At 42.5% G+C, this 17546-nt stretch overlaps 1 protein-coding gene across 9 annotated transcripts in view; it reads right to left on the bottom strand.

Annotated features, from left to right (window-relative positions):
* Positions 1-17546, bottom strand: part of gphnb (gephyrin b) — a 124852-nt gene that overhangs the window by 39636 nt on the left and 67670 nt on the right. For all 9 annotated transcript variants that reach the window (XM_088324409.1, XM_088324410.1, XM_088324413.1 and 6 more), the window contains exons 5-8: positions 16175-16269; positions 14749-14815; positions 13572-13844; positions 11152-11286 (exon numbers count right to left, since the gene is read on the bottom strand). In XM_088324409.1, coding sequence (XP_088180535.1) covers positions 11152-11286; positions 13572-13844; positions 14749-14815; positions 16175-16269 — 570 coding nt within the window. The remainder of the gene's footprint in view (positions 1-11151; positions 11287-13571; positions 13845-14748; positions 14816-16174; positions 16270-17546) is intronic.

The following is a 17546-nucleotide window of genomic DNA, read 5'->3' as shown; positions in this document are numbered from 1 at the left end:
AGGAAGAGCATGCTTGAATGAGGGGAAGGGGAGGCGAGATAGCAACAGAAGAGGAGTGCCGAAGGGGGCGCGGACAATTGTGGGAGGGCGAAAACGCAATGACGGAAAAACAGTGGGGGGTCTGGCTTTGCTTCGGTGGTCTTGATGGCGTGTACGATGGCAGTATGTGACTGTGTTATCCAACCCCCCTTATGCTAGCTTGTATACTCCTAGCAGAGGAATCCAAATTTATGGTTTCTCTCTTCTCCTTCCCTCTCCAGGTCGTTAACTCTCCACTTTTTCTCCCTCACCCTGTCTCGTAAATACTCCTCCCACCTCCGGGCGGCAGTTAGATAACCACAACAACTCCGATACTTCCCGATACTCTGCAGAGAACGCAAAAGAGATCAATAAAACCCAAATGTTATTTTTTCCCTCTTTACTCTCAGACGAATCAAAAACGAAATATTAGCAGATGGGTTGCAGACAGGGCAGCACGGCGGCGCAGTGGTTAGCACGTGTGCGACACAGTTCTGAGGTCATGAGATCGAACCTCCTGTGTGGAGTTTGCATGTTCTCCCCGTGCTTGTGTGGGATTCCTCCGGGCATGTGAAGTAGGCTTAAAAGTACTTATTCAAAGTGTGTATTTCTAATCAGTTTGATGTTCTCTTTGGCCGTCTCGTAGTCTTCCTGTCTTTGTTTGAAGGTGAGGGGATGGTCTTTTGTCTTTTGTCTTTGTCTCAATACTAGTACTTTTCCATGTCTTGTGATCTCAATAAAACACAAAGGCAGGCGGGGGAAAAGCCAGAAAGAGCGTGGCCAGCCAGACGAAAGTGAGTAAATTGTCCGCTCCTCCCCTCCTTCTCCAGCTGCAATTGTAAAAATCCAAAACAAGCCTTTGCCTAAATTTCCTTCTAGAGTTGGCTAATTTCCATAGCTCTCCCACACATCAGTGGTCTCTTTAGAACAAATAGGGCACTCCGGTTTCCTCCCGCATTCCAAAAACATGCATGTCAGGTTAGTTGGCCGGTCCAAATTGTCCTTAGATGTGAATGAGCGAGCGATTTGTCTGTCCCTGTGTTCCCTGTGACTGGCTGTCAACCAGGTCAGGGTGTCCCCTGTCCACTGCCCTAAGATAGCTGGGATGCCTCCGCGACCCTACTGAGAATAAACGGTGTAGAAAATGAATGGATGGATGGGTTGTAGACAAAAGAACAGCGGGCCGCAAATGGCCCTTGAGCCGCAGTTTAGTGACCACATACTTCTTTCCCCCTTGTTTTTTTTTACAGTTTTTTTTCTGAATCATGTATAAAAACGCTTTTAAAGATCCCACACCAAGCAAGATTCACACACTCGACGGTGGCGTTGCAGATCGCAGATGGCGGATCTGTAAACGCACACACCGCAGTTCGGCGCGCACGCATTAATCATTCATCGGCGTCTGCCTCGCCGTCTCCGCCGCAACTTCTAGATTTCTGTGAATTAGAAAGCTTTTACTGGAAACAAGCGACATCTTCCAGGGAGCCTTAAAATGATGCATTCCTGGGATTGTTCCTAATCAGATCATTGAATTTTCTAGAAAATCGAACGGAAGGTGGAAGGTTTCGGACACAAATAGAAAATTGATTTGAGTGAAATAGTTTCTTCAAATACGATGGCGAGTTTAGGGTGTCGGATTTCATTGAAGTACAAATGGGCGCTTATTTAACGCAAATCTATTGATATCGAATCCTGAAAATTACAGTTACTGGGATAGGAAAATTATGCAAATAGATCAATAACTTGTGTATGACAGCCCTGCCTTGCAAAAACATCTAGCAGCCAAGTGTTCTTTGTTGCAATCAAACATAAAAATAGTGTTTTTTTCATTGTAGTACTTTGAAGAGTTCGAAATGGCACGTACAAAAGAGGCTTTACAGTATAAAGATTCCAAGGACAGGTGTCATCAGCTAACATCAGCTGAAATTGAAATGAGAACCGGAAGAAAGTAAAGATCCTGAGAAGGCAGTGGAGGTGGCAGTCACGCCTGAGGCAGAAATAAAAGTTGGGGTCTTGGCAACAGGGAGAGCAGACGTGGGCTACTTACCAAAAACCCAAGTGAGCCAGGCCCAGAGAAAGGAGGGACACCAGCAAATCCAAAAAGAAGTCTGAGCAGATGTGGAGGAAGAGCCACCGCGTCCGGTTCCTTGTGCAGGTAGTTAACGACTCTTTCCTGAGCCCAGCGAAACTTCATGTGTGGGGGAAGAGTAAGGCACTGTCCTGTGCCGGTCCGGAGCTTTCGCTCTGAAAATGCTGGTCTACTAGTGATCCCAAGAGCCAAGAAGAGATCTGCAGGTCCGAGAGCATTCTTCATTCTGGCCCCAGTCCTGTGGAATGCTCCTCGCCCTGAGATTCCTATGCAACCTCAGTGGAACTGTTTAAATCTAGGCTTAAAACACACTTCTATTCCATAGCATATGAATAACTTATATTTTATGTTGACAATATCTGTGTATTATTTGTTATTACAACATCCATTGCAGCCTGGTTATCCTGGAAGGGGTATTACCTCATGTACTGTCCTTTCTCAAGGTTTCTTAATTTTCCTCATGTTGAAGTTTTTGGGTTTTTCCTTGCCCTCATGTAGGCTTTAGATCAGGGAATGTTGTAACAATAGTCTATGGTTTGCAATAATCTGTGGTCTGTGCAGCCCTTTGAGACTCCTTGTGATAAAGGGCGTCACAAATAAACATGACTTGACTTGACTTGACTCGTCCCCTTTGCTTAGGGCCCGGTCACACAGCCGTTTGCGTCTGAATTACGGCCAGAAATTTCTGCCTGTGAAGCAGACGCTGTTGGACGCTTTAAGATTGCCATACAGACGAGATACAGCAGTGCTTTACACGCGGTCGGAAATTCACACGCGTTTGGCAGCGCGAAAAAGTTTTGCGCTGCTCAAAACTTTAAGGCCCGGTCACCAAGCCTTTCACGGGCGTATCGAGGCTGAATCACGGCCAGAAATTTCTGCCCGTGAAGCAGACGATGTTGGACACTTTGAGATCGCCATATAGACGAGATACAGCAGTGCTTTACACGCGGTCGGAAATTCACACGCGGTTGGCCGCTCGAAAAAGTTTTGCGCTGCTCAAAACTTTAGACCACGTGTTAACCGCGGGCGGCACACGAGGTCATGACACGGAAATGACGCGGAACGACGTGCTCTGGCTGCTGCCAGGGTGTGGTTACACATGGGTAGGACGGGAAATTTCAGCGGGTAATCGTGGGTGGAGCACGGTCATAGCATGTTCTGCGCCTGTATCGCGGTGTTATTACGTGAAATTAGCGTGTTACGCGTGTGACGGTCAAACGCCTTTCTCCGCGTAGATACAGCGCGATTTGCCAAGCACACGTCAGTTGTGCTCGAGACGTCAAGGTGTGAACATGGATCCCCGTCACCGTAGTGACCTCGTCTTAATCCATTTTTATTTCTTGACATTTCTTTTCATTTCATAACAAGATCATAAAATAAAAATGAAAAACTATTACAATAATAACATATTGGCTTCTTCGGTGCCATAGCTTGAAATCTTGATCTTCACGGGACTGTGTCTTGAGCGGTTATGATTTCTACAGCCCGGTGTTATGCCGAGAAATGCATCCCTGCCGAGATTTGCATCCCCTCGCTACTACAACCACTTTTACCTCGTTTTATCTCGCTTTTAGGGAATGTAATGGCGAACATATAACCAAATCCGCTTCGTCTTGCATTTGTTGGGAATGTTATACAACATAAACCATTCCGTCTTTGTTTTTGTTGTGAATGTAATCGAACGGTAATGCACACCGTATATAAATCACTTTTGAGAACTGTTATGAACTCTACCGTAAAGCTTATTATGCAGAAATAAGCTTTATGGTAGAGTGCATAACAGTTTCAATACGAGCGATTTGAATAGAAAAAGGCAAAATAAACATGTTACCTGCTCAAAAGTGATTTGTATACGGCGTGCATTACCGTTCAATTACATTCACAACAAATACAAAGACGGAATTGTCGTGATTACCTAAGTGGAGCCACCTGGGGTAATCATCTGGCGCGCTGCAATGCGCTTCCTGATTGGTTTATGTTCCCTTTTTAAGCACGCTACGCCGAGACCTCTTCGTCTGAGGATTACTTTTGTACCCCGTTTGACTCTCCTGATTTACCTGTGCCTTCTTGACCTGTTTACCTGATTCTGCCTGCCTCCGATCCGACCTGCTTCCGTCCCACGCTACGATCTTCTCTCCAGTCCCGGTAAACTCGACCTACTTCCCTCCCACGCTACGATTGGCTACATGTTCCGAAGTAGTCTTCACGGCTTTGCTGCTGACGTCCGACGGTCATCGCGTCTCCTGCTAACCCTGTATGCTTTCCCAAATAAAGAATTGTACGAACGCTCTGGGGTCTCCTGCTCTGTTCCACCACGTGACAGGAATGGTTTAAGTTGTATTACATTCCCAACAAATGCAAGACGAAGTGGTTTTGGTTATATGTTCGCCATTAAATTCCCTAAAAGTGAGATAAAACGAGGTAAAAGTGGTTGTAGTAGCGAGGGGATGCAAATCTCGGCAAGGATGCATTTCTCGGCATAACGCCGGCTCGGCAGCTTTTATACCCGTGGTCCACACGAGAAAATGACGCGATGAGGAAGCGGAACAGTCGCCGGCGTCTGTTTTGCGGGCATACCACCGATGAACAGCGGGTTGGCCAATTTTGCACATTTTCCATCGCGGGCAACCACGGGCAAAAAAAAAAAACCGCAAAATTTTACCCGCGATACAGACGCAAACGGCTGTGTGACCGGGCCCTTAGGAAGAGGCTCTCTGGAACTTTTCCTCAGCAGCTGCCCAAAGTCCCTGGTTAATGGTCGCTATTGATGGCGCCATGACCAGGTTCTGAAAGCACTTGCAGAGAGCATAGCCCAAGCAAACACCATCAAGCATGGCAGTACCTTTCATCAAGGCAGGAAAATGACCCCAGGCATGTCCACAAACAACAACAGTACTCCTACACACGGCCTATAGTTGGCAATTGCAAGTCAACCTGGGAAAACAATTGAAGTTACCCCAGCACATCACAGCAACATCTCTCAGGTGACCATCACATCTGAGGTTTCAAAACAACTGATCATGCTGGAACTCACAGTACCAGGAACTGGTGGAGGAGTGCAGGGGCAGGGGCTAGAAGATCTTCTACAAGCCTATATAAAAAATGCACTGCTTATACATTACTACCCAAGACTGAGCGTTTTTACCCCCACCTACTGCCAATTACATATTTAAAAATCTATTTTTACTGGTAACACGCAATGAATAAGGTAACTATAATTAAGTTTATAACTAAACTCATAATTTTTGTTTAATTCTAGGAATAAATCAGATCCTTTCTTGTTATTTGATTAAAATCTATTTTAAGCGTTCTTTAATTATAATGAATACAGTCATGTTCTTTCTGCAGAAAACTATAATAAATCAAATAGAGTTTCCTAGAATGTAAGCATTCTGTGAATTTAACAAGAACAGTCTTATACTGAGAATTATTTCTAATGAATTTGAGTGACGCACCCACTCTTCTTTGTATAAATCCATATTCAAATATCATGAGCAAACAAGGTTCATTGAAAATTTGCCAAAAGGTTTCTGGTATTTGTGAATTCTATGAGCCTGTTATTAGAGGAGAAACCTGAAATCATTTCCACAAAAATTGCATGTTGCACAAATAGCGAAGCGGCATTTTGCTCTGCTTCCGCACACAAAACTGAATAACCGTGAAATCAGGAAACGATGTCATGAATGACCTTTAAAACGTTTAAATCAACCCGAAATTAGCGTCAATGGTTTGAAGCAAACCGAGTCGTAGTCTTCTCCTCCCGTATGCTTCATTAATCCAAACTCACCGTTACATAAGTGCGCTAAATGCTAACAAGAGTGGAAAGGCACAACTGTTCTGTGCCAGCACAACGGTGAGCAAAAACAGTCCTATTTGAAAAATAGACGGGTAAAAAAAATAACCCAATTTGTGTCAAGAATTGACTGATTCACGAGTTAGACACATTTTTCTGGGTTCTTTTGGGAAAAAATAATCTAAAATTGATTTATTTTAAACAAAACAAACCACTTCCACCCAAAAATAAACGTTTTTTTCTTATATTATTTATCTTTAAGCAGGGTTGTTCTAATCTAGTAATTCTGTTGAAAGTCCCCCCAAAATGTCTGGTTTGAAAAATTAACTAAACATATAAATACATGCTATACTTCCCACCACCAGAGGGCCTCAAATGGCATTTGAAACTGGGCACAAGTATGTCCAATCGTCACACACCGGTGACCAATCATTCTGAACTCTTAAAAGGACATTTTTGTTCAGCAAACTCGGCTCATTTTGAATTTCCGTGTCATCTTCTGTGTTATTTTCTCTTTCACGCCAGGTTTGTTTGTTACTTTATTCCTTGCCGTTTTATTTCCAGTTGCAGTCGTTTCTAGTTAAAACTTTGTCAAGTTTGTTTTTTTGTTTCTAGTTTCTTGTTTGGACTTGTCTTAGTTGTTATTTGGTACTTTGGTCTTGATTTTTGTTACTAAATACCATCCATATTTCTTTGAGCACCTCTGCCTGCAATTCCTGCCTCCCCCACATGGGTTCATCTACACCCGAAAAGAAAACATATAACAGTTAACTCTGCCCTTTGCAAAGTCCGGCCCGAGGGCCAGTTACAGCCCCTTATCAAAATTTTACTTGCCCCCAGCCACTGTCATAACTTTAGTCATATGTGGCCCACCAGTAATGTTGAGCGCAGTATAAAATAAATTTGTACCCCCTCCCCAAAAACAAAAAAATCACCATTTAGACAGATGATGGCAGCAGTCCTTTGGCCACCTTGCCCTTGGCTTTCTGAGATAATTCTAGCCCACCCCCTTTACGACAGTTCAACTGTACATAAAAAAAGGAAAGTTGACTGAGGGTTTCTGCTTTCAGGACAAGTGCAAATTGTAGTATTTTTTTCACAGAATCAACTGCGTCTGCTTAATCTGCAACAAATGTGGCTGTTTTTAAATAATATAACATTAAGAGGAACTGCCAAACTAAACATGCCCATTACAAAAAGCTTACTGGAAACAAACGCTGTGAAAAGGTGAAGCAGCTGGAGGCTGTTTAAACAACGCAGTAGTGCTTTTTTTACGAGAGTCAAATACGAGTTAAATGACAATGCAGCAAAGGCGAGCTACGAGGTGGCGACGTTGTTTGCAAAGCACTGCGTACCTTTCCACGGTGGGTAAATGTATTAAAGATAGTTCAAAGAACACATTTTCAACTGACCAAATCTGGCCCCTCTGAAATGTTTGGACACCTCTGAGTTAACCGTTTCAAACTCCCCACAATTGTTTCATCAGTTAATAATGTCATAAAAAATAGGAAACGCTCAAAGGTTTCCTCCCACATTCCAAAAACATTAATGTCATGTTGATTGGCCTAACCGAATTGTCCCTAGGTGTGAATGAGCGAGTGAGTTCTCTGTCTCTGTGTGTGGCTGTCAGGGTTGGGTAGGGTTACTTTAACTGGATTACTTTCAATTACTTTTGGATTACTCCAACACCAAATATGCTAATAAAAGACAAAAGAAACTAAATATGAATAAAATGACCAAATTTTGTGCAGGCTTGGGGAGTAATGGAATACATGGAACGGCAAAAATGATGTTGGCAAGCTGTTTGGATTAATTTTTATTTTGTTTCTGTCGCATTTTATGTTAGTTTTGCCAAAGATCAAAGAGATCAAAGCCAGGAGAGAAAGCTTACCACGTGTTGTGAGTCATCATTTTATTCATATTTAGTTTCTTTTGTCTTTTATTAGCATATTTGGTATGGAAGTAACCCAAAAGTAATTGAAAGTAATCCAGTTAAAGTAACCCTACCCAACCCTGGCGGCTGGCAACCAGTTCAGGGTGTCCCCTGCCCACAGCCCGAAGATGGCTGGGATGGGCTCCAGCACCCCCGCGACCCTACTGAGGATAAGCGGTGCAGATAATGGATGGATGGATATGATGACCTAAAAAAGTAGGATATGTACGGATCAACATCCAACCAGAAAGTTGGATCAAATAAATAAGTCCATTTTTTATCTCTCAAATTTGGGTCATTCTGAACGTTAGGTTGAATTAATTGTTCCAATTTTTATTTTAAACAAGATATCCAAATTTCTTTCAACCAGCTTGACCCTAATGTTTGACGTTTTAATACTGGCTACACAGATTTCCTTTTTTTGGCAGCAGGTAAAACTGCACACAAAACAACAAGGCGACGGCAAGCAGCAGGAATGTTTTTCGTCCCCGGGGACGTTGCGCACATGCTGTCGGTGGCAGCTTGCAATGTTGGAATTTTCAATGAACATGTGTCAAGCGTGTTGCTGTGTTTAAAAAGAAAGGGAAAAGAAAATCAGCTGGTAGCGATACGTCCTAAAGCCTTTTAGCCTCTTGTCGAGCGAGCGTCGAGGCACACGAGCGCACCGGCGCTCGCTACGTGACAAGTTGAGTGACTATTAACATACAACTAAATAAATTATATTTGCTCAAATAGTGGTAATGGTTTTACACAGGTTAAGAATATTACTAGAACAGCTTTTTTCCAACAATGCTAAAATTCGCCCTATGTAGTCTCAGTCGGATGCGGAGATTGTAATCCATGCGCTTGTTACCTCCCGTCTCTTTTACTGTAATGCACTACTCTCCGGTCTCCCGAAGTCCAAAATCAATTACCTTCAGCTGGTACAAAATGCTGCAGCAAGGCTTTTAACTAAGACAACAAAGTTTACTTACCGTACTCTGATTTAAGCTAACCCGCATTGGCTCCCTGTTAGTTTAAGATTTGATTTCAAAGTTCTATTGGTATTATACGAAAAAAATGCATGAATTGCTCCCTCATATCTTTCAGATTTAATTTCCTCCTATGTTCCAGTCCGGAGCCTTCGCTCTGAAAGTGCTGGTCTACCAAGAGCCAAGAAGAGATCCACAGGGTCGAGAGCATTCTCCATTTGGGCCCCGGTGCTGTGGAATGCTCGTCCCCTGAGATTCAATCTGCAACGTCAGTGGAAATGTTTAAATCTAAGCTTAAAACACACTTCTATTCTATAGCATATGAATATCCTATATTTTGTGTTGACAATATCTATGTATTATTTGTTATTGCAACATCTGTTGCAGCTTGGTCGTCCTGGAAGGGGAATGACCTCATGTGCAGTCCCTTCTGAAGGTTTCTTCATTCACCTCATGTTGAGCTTTTTGAGTTTTTCCATTCCCTCATGTAGGTTTTAGATCAGGAGAGGGTGTAATAAAAGTCTGTAGTTTGCAATAGCCTGTGCAGCCCTTTGAGACTCCTTGTGAGTAAGGGCGTCCCAAATAAAAATGACATGGCTTGACTTTTACGTCACTTTTTCCAGTTTTATACCAATATAAGTAATACCAGTGTCTGAAACTCATGACAAAAAGTTAGCGGACTCCAGGGCAGACAACTCTGAAAAGTTGCCTGCCCAGCCATAAAGTTGACTGCCCCATTTTCCACAACTTGAAACACAATAAGACGACTCATCGCAAAAAAAAAAAAAAAAAAATTGTCGCAACGTATTAAGGATTGATAATCAGAATATATAACAGAACAACACTTTAAAATTTAATTTATTATAAATCTACTTCCGCGACGCTAATAAGGATAAGCGGTACAGCGAATGAGATGAGATGAGATAAATCTACTTATAAAATTTATTGCATGTAAGTTTACGTTTTGTAGCGTCATTAATTTTGTTAGCTTCTTTCGAATCTTTCTTCTGGGGCTGAGGTTTTGGCTTGATTCCTAATCACGTCTCCATTTTTCTTGTGTTCTCTGTGCGTCTACTTTGGAAAATAATATGCAAAGGCACGACCTTACAACGCTCAGGAAAGTCCGGAAGCACGAAGTTCTTCGATGCAGGCTTCTCATTGGCTGCAGACTATGCAAATTGCCAAACGAACCGAAATTTCCAAACAGAACGAAGATGTCGAAATCGGAATAAAGGAAACATTTGTAACAAGCTACCATTTCCTCCACTTTAAAAAAAAATCAAAAAAAAAAAAAAAAAATTTTTAATTTCTTTTTTTCTTGAAAAAGTTGTCGGCCACCCGGGCGGAGACGTTTTGTAAGTTGTATGCCTGACGTAAAAGATGCATGCCCCGGGACACTTCAAAGCTACAGGAGCTTCTAGGTATCAGCTAAAAAACCCAAGTGACAAACGAAACGTTGCTCAACACCATCAGAGGGCGCATGGACCCTACGAAGAACTTTAACTTGTTACTTTGTGTCAAAAAATCATCAAGACAAGCCAAGAATATTCTTCAGAACAGAGTCCGAAAAAAACTGGGCCGACAACATCAAGGAATGGATGGATATAAACGTTACCAAGAACCGGAAACAGGCCAGAAATCGTCAACAGTTAAGAAAGCTGTCCAGAGTTGCGTCCTCAGTGATGCCCCGACAACCAAAGTGGCTAGGGTATCTAGGAATCGTGATTTGCGAAGGTGATTAAAACCAATATTGGTTGCCCTCTAGTGGTCATTTTACAAACAGGGAATACAAAATAGGATGAATATAATATTCAAATGTGATATCTGACTGGCGTTTTTGGTCGCTTAACTTCCCCCTTGGAAGAAATTGAGTAGTTTCAAAAAGCAACACACCATAATAATTAAAACCTGGTAATAACATAGTAACAACACAGTAATAAAATGCTATTTTTGAAAAGCATCTATAACTGATAACTCTTCTCGTTAATCAGTAACAAAAAGTAACTCTCAGGTTCAAAAAGGTTGGGGAACCCATTACGCTTTATGATCTCAACATTTGACGACAATAGCCGTCACAAGCACTCAACGAGTTAAAGTGACGGCATTGTGTGTCTCTCTCAAAGCATCCCTCTCCAAACACCCCTTTGGCCGGGTCCCATAGCAACCCCACCTGCTGTCCGCCAGACACGGCGGCATGACGCTGACATATGAGGTGAAAGAGAGAGTGTGAAGGACAGAGAGCGAGAAAACGGGAATGCCCAACGCCTTTGAGGTTTTTTTAGAAAGTAAATATTCATATAATTTGTGCATAGTGTAAAAGTGTGGGTGTTTGAGTGTGTTGGCGTACTTTGGGTGTGGGACAGGAAGCAGTGGAGAGTCGGGAAGTGGCCTGTGCTCGGGGAGACTCCGAAGGCGTGGTGCTGAGCGAGGCCGTATCCCTTGGCAACACTTGAACACCCCGCGAAATGATGGCGTCTGGGATCTGAAACAACACACGTGAATCATTGAAATTCACAGTATACAGTAGAACCCTTGGATACGACAACCCTGTGTTACGATATTTACACTTTACCGTGCGGGGTATTGTGTTTTCGGCCCCTCTTTACCCATTATACGACATCAACAAGAGTCGACTTCTTATGAAATGCTGGTGGGTTTGTGTACCAGCATCATGAAAATGCCCAAATGCTATTGGCTGAATTACCTCCCATAATGACTGTCTCATGTGCTTCTTGAGGACTACGCGAGTCGGCGCTGAATACTTATTATAATTATTTTGTACAGTATTTATCCAAAATGTGTCCAATGACTTGCAGGGATGCTAAAGGGAGAAGCAAAACATGATAACAAATCGGATTTTGATATTGAACACCTGCAAAGTTGTTTTTGACTATTGTTGTGCACTATTGTTCATTGTTTTGACTATTACATAATTGTTGCTATCGGCCAATCATGCTGTCGTTTGATTTCCACACCCTTAAGTGTGAATCTGCTTTTGTAACCTAGTATATGTAATAAAAAGAAAGGTCTCAAGCACAGGCCAGGGACCATCAACAGCAGTGAAAATTGTCCAGAGTTGCGTCTTCATTGGTGCCCCGACAACCCATGTGTTTTTTTTTGTCATGTTTTTTCGTTGTATTTTGTCGTCGTATTTCTTCGTTCTATTTTGTCCCAACATTATGTTATTGAAAAAAACATATGACGGGGCAGGTCAAACTGGCTAAGCTTTCCACCGATTGGTTGAGCACCGATCAACTGCCAAGCCTTTTAACCAATAGGTGAAAAGCTCAGGCAACTACATATTTATTTCTACATATGGCAGGATCAGTCTCCCCTACACCGGGTTATAGGGCACACTTTCAAATTTCTAGCCAATTTGGCGTTTTTAGGTTTGCCTTATGGTCCGGAAAATACAGTAAATCGGGGGGGAGTGGGGCTGGGGGGAATATGTCCACATTTTACCAAAAAGGCCAGTACTTCGGTGTGCCTTGTATCCCACAAAATTCGGTGGACAAGATTGAAAATACATACAGTTGTCATGAACCGGAACAGGATCAGGACCCAAATGTGTGACGTTTTCTCACACAAGCCTTTTATTTTGGGGGAAATGGGGAGTCATGCATGTTAGGCAGCAGTCTGGCGTGGAACGACAGGAAGGCAGAGGCCGACGAGATCGATAGCAATTGCCCGAGCAGATATCGGACAGATGGGGTCGATACCGGACAGGACGGGACAGACAGGATTGATATCGAAACAGGATATCGAAATTAAACAGGACCAACTAGACGGGAACGAAACTGCAAACCGATATTAAACAGGACAAAAAAAAAACGGGAACAATACCAGACAGGAAATACCAACGGGAAACAGGACCTAGTCAAAAACAGTCTTGCGGGGCAGAGGTTCGTTGACGGACTGATAAAGGGAGAGTGAAAGCACTGAGCTTAAATAGAAGGGAAGCCAATTTGTCAACGAGCTGCAGCTGGCGCCACATGGGCGGGGCCAATTGGGCGCCATGGCAACCGTGACAACAGCATTTATACATGTGCGTGACTGAGTTTTTACTGTATACTACCGTCTTTGTGCAATGATTGATTAATTGAAAAACATCACTGACTAAAATTGCAAAATATTGTATGAGACAAGGATCAAACCTGGGAGACGGCAGTGAGAGAGCAGATTACGAGACTATCAGCGATAGAAATGACGAATAAAAAGTTGTTAGATTTTTTTGTCATGATCAGCCTATATTTACTCACAGTGCCAGAAACGACTTTTAGAGAATGGAAAAAAACAGAAAGTCTTCCATTACAAATAAATGCAAAGTCTGATTTGTAATATGATGCACCATATAGTTGTTTGCCCTCAACGTGCATTTTGCGTTTATATCTTTTTGTACGACTTTCTGTTTCTGTTTCTATTCACTGATATTCATTTCTGGCACTGTGAGCAAAAATAGTATGATGATGAGATAAAACTTAATGACTTTTTGTATGTCGTCTGTATCACTAGTTGTTTAGTGATTAGGTTGTGGCGCTCTCACTGCTGCAACCCGGGTTTGATTCCCAATGCATCTGATGTTTTGCACTAATATACAATGTAAGTGTATCAACTGTTTAGGGGTTATACATTTATTACGGTAGCTCCTACCGTAGTTTTAATTCCATCCAAGTTACAATCCAGCGTACCTTGTATATGAAAAACGGGCGACAAAGGACGGTAATATGATCGAATTCCCCTTCTCGTGCTAGGTGTGCCGTTGGTTACCTTTGCAGCAATGGAAGCAGCGGTGATGTGAGAAGAGGAGCTGTCCTCGGTGGAGGCCACGCCGCTGTCTTTCTTCTCTTCGTCCTCGTCCTCGCACTGCACGCCTTTGTCCTCCGTATGACGCCGTGGCGAAGTGTTGGGCGGCGGCGAGAGAGGCGGCGGCGGCGAAGGCAAATCCTCCAGCTCGTCCGCCGCCTCCTTAACCTTCACCACGGCGTCGCGCAGGAGGTCGATGGCGTGCGGCAGCGCTGGCAGGATGAACTGGAAGCATTCCTGCAAAGGGGCACCGTGGTTATTTTTTTCTCATTGTGAAAAAAGATGTTTTTCTTTTTTCCAAAACTAGGTGCCTTTTTTTCTACGTCCAAAACTAGCATTATCTTACTCCATGTGAAAAATAACATGGTTTTCTTTAAAACTGAAAACTAGCTTTGTCTTCAGAACGCTCACCATGTCTAAAACTAACTTGCTCTTGTTATCCAAAATTAGTGCTGTCTTATTACATGGGTTGGGGCGGCAGTAGCTCAGGAGGTAGAGCGCTCGTCTTGGGCTCAAGGGATCCCAGTTCGAATCCCGGCTCGTCCATGTTACATGTCGAAGTGTCCTTGGGTAAGACACTGAACCCCTTATACTCCCAATAAGCAGGTTAGCGCCTTACATGGCTGCAAGGCCGCTATTGGGAAATGTGGAGCACATTGTAAAGCGCTTTGGGAAGTCATTGACTTGAAAAGCGCTAAATAAATGCAGATCATTTCATTTCATTTCATGTCTTCTTCTTTGCCGAAAATTAAAGCTCTATCTTCTCCTTCCGAAACTAGCGTTGGCTTATTTCATTTGGCTACTCTAAGGGCGGCATCGTTACTCCCGGCGTTTACCCGCGCTTCATTGAATTTTTTCATTTTGACATTCAGAGCACTGGGCAGAAATCACATCGTGTCATCACGCTCCGGAGGCCATCGCGATGCTTTGTTTTAATTAAATAGAAGGATTCCCGTGGTCCGCACCAGTTCTAAGCCAGCTGCTAGGCGTTGACCGAGGCCACCTGCCGGGACTGACCGGGCGGGACGGAGCGTTGAAAATGTTTCCCAAGTATAACACATATTTGAACAATATCATATTTTTTAACACTCTGCTTTATTGTCAAGATGACACAATAAAGAAACTCTTCCTGTCATCTTACCTGTGAGCCTTTCTTACTTCCTGGTAAGTTTATGATTAGCGTCTTTCCTCGGATTCCGCAAACAGGTCTACAAACACAGAGTCGGGTGAAAATAAAGACCTCCACCAAGGCATGTACAGTGCCAAGAATTGTTTGTCATATTGCCAGATTTCAGGCTAAAACCCAAAGCCAAAAGACTTTATTTTCCAAGAATCAACAACATGTGAGACACAATCGTGGATTGGAACCAAACTTTTTGAACATATTATATAAGAATTACAACGAAAACAATTAAAAGTCTGTGTTAGAAAAATATTACCCGAGTTCTCTTCTGAATGATCCGATGTCGACCTAAATGACAAACAATGTCAAACCGAGTGCACCTGTGTAGCATAAAGTCTCAGTTTAAATACACTTGCTCTGCGATGGGATCAGAAGTCTGTAAAAAGAGACACTAGCATTATGAAGACCAAAGAACACACTAAACAGGTCAGGGATAGATTTGTGAAAACGTTCAAGGCAGGAATTGGATACAATAAGATTTTCCAGCATTTACACATCTCCCGGACCACTGTGCGAGGAATAAAATCAAAATGGAGGGAGCATAAAACCACTTTAAACCTACCAAGACCTGACTGTCCCTCTAAAATTTCGCCCCTAACAGGAAGAAAACCAATCATAGAAGCAACCAAGAGACCCACGATCACATTGGATGACTTGCAGGCATACACAGCTGAGGTGGGACAATCTGTGCATAAGACAGCTATTAGTGACACTATGCGTACATCTGCCCCTTTATGGAAGAGTGGCAAGATGAAAACTCTTTCTGAAAGAATAAAACAGACAGGCCTGTTTGGCGTTTGAAAGAAGCCACAAAAAACAGGTGGTCTGCTCAAATGAGACCAACATGCAAATTTTGGGGATGAATGCAAAGCATTACATTTGGTGTAAGAGTGACACTGCACATTACACAGAAAACACCATCACCACTGTCAAACATTGTGATGGCAGCATCATGCTTTGGGGTTACTTTTCTTCAATCCTATAGAAAATTTGTGGAAAGATCTAAAAAATGCTGTCTTCAAACAATCACAATTAAACCAAAACTCAAAGAGACTGACCTAAAAAGACTTGTGGCTGTGTTCGCTGCAAAATGAGGTTGTACAAAATATGACCTCAAAGGCCGGGGGTGGTGGGGAGTGGTTTTGGGGGATTTTTGCAACGCCTGCTTTTCAATTTTGTATTTGTTTGCACAATATAACATGTTGAATAACTTGGTTTCTTTTCACAGTCGTGTCTCACGTGTTGTTAATTCTTAGAGAATATTTTGAGTTGGTTTTCTTTACAAATTTGAAGCCTGAAATACGGCAATATGTCAAAAAGTTCTTGGGGGCCAATACTTTTGCAAGACACTGTAACATTTTTAATTTCTTTGTATTCTGCTAACCTTGAAAGCATGCCTAGCGGTGTGACGTTGAGCGATCCCATCAACATTGCCAGCGACATCCCGGGAGCTTCGCGCTCGATCACCTCCTTAGTGGCCTGCACAAATGACACGCAGTTACACTTTAGGACACAGATGGCAGTAGTGAGTTTTTTTTGTATCTAATTATGTATTTTTGGACACGTACTACATGGCAGGGGTGTCAGACATGAAGCCCTTGGGTCGGATCAATATGTATCAAAACTGTTCAAAATTACTAGGGATGATATCAGATAAGATATAAAGTTGTTTTGAGGTATCAGTATTTGGGACTATGGCGATACCAGTACCGCTTTCTCCTTCGTGTCGCTTACAATCATGAACAAACAATTTATTTTTTCCCGGTAAGGTGATACATTTTATGCAGTATTCATATCGGTAATTGATGTTAGTATCTATGTGTATTGTATCGGCCAGAAGAGGTATTTAATTTTGTTAAACATTACTACTGGTATTGGTATTTGGTGTTAAAACGTTTTAAGGAAAATTTATACTTTGGTAGGGGAATACTCACAATCAAAAGTACTACTGGTACTTAGTATGTGTTGGTATCAGTGACAACGAAAGAGTTTAGTATTGTAAATTGTCAAACTTGGATCATTTAGATTTAGGACATATACTCAGAGCTAGCTGGCTCAGCCCAAGTAGGGGAAGAGAAATACTATTAATCAAAAGGACAGAAGGTATCGGTACTTGGTGTCAGTATCAGTGGCAACTTGAGAATGTGTTATAGGTCTGCAAACGTGTTAGTAAACATGTCTAATTCTTCATATGAGAAGTTAACAAGCTAACTAGCTCACTCCAAGTAGGGGAAGGGAAATACTATCAAAAGTAACAGTGGTATCGATACTTGGTGTCAGTATCAGTGACTACTTACGAGTTTGGTATTGGTTTGCAAACAATCAGCTAGATTTCGATTTAAGACGTGCTTAGAAAAGCTACCGAACTAGCTAGCTCACCTCATAGAGGGGAAGGAAATTAATATGAAACAAAAGACATGCAGTTCCACTTGGGGCCAGAAGTGGCAGTAGTGAGTATTTCTTTCCAAACTAATTACGTGTTTTGGGACTCATACACCGGCTTGAAATAGATTTGAGTATTTCCATTATCGCATTTGTTCGATTGGTATTGCAAAAGTGTAAGTGAACATGGCTAATTTTGAACCAAGACTCATACATAGAGAAGCTAGCAATCTAGCTAGCTCACCCCAAGGAAGGAAGGGGGAATACTATCCGTTACACGTAGGCCTACTTGTGATATCCATACTTGGTGTCAGTATTGGTGATAACTCAAGAGTTGGGTACTGGTCTTCAAAAGTGTTAGCCACTATGATGAA

Source organism: Urocampus carinirostris, chromosome 20 (genome assembly GCF_059441175.1).
Source record: "Urocampus carinirostris isolate Australia breed hairy pipefish chromosome 20, RoL_Ucar_1.0, whole genome shotgun sequence".
Classification (NCBI taxonomy): domain Eukaryota; kingdom Metazoa; phylum Chordata; class Actinopteri; order Syngnathiformes; family Syngnathidae; genus Urocampus; species Urocampus carinirostris.
This window is presented reverse-complemented; position numbering and strand designations above follow the sequence as displayed.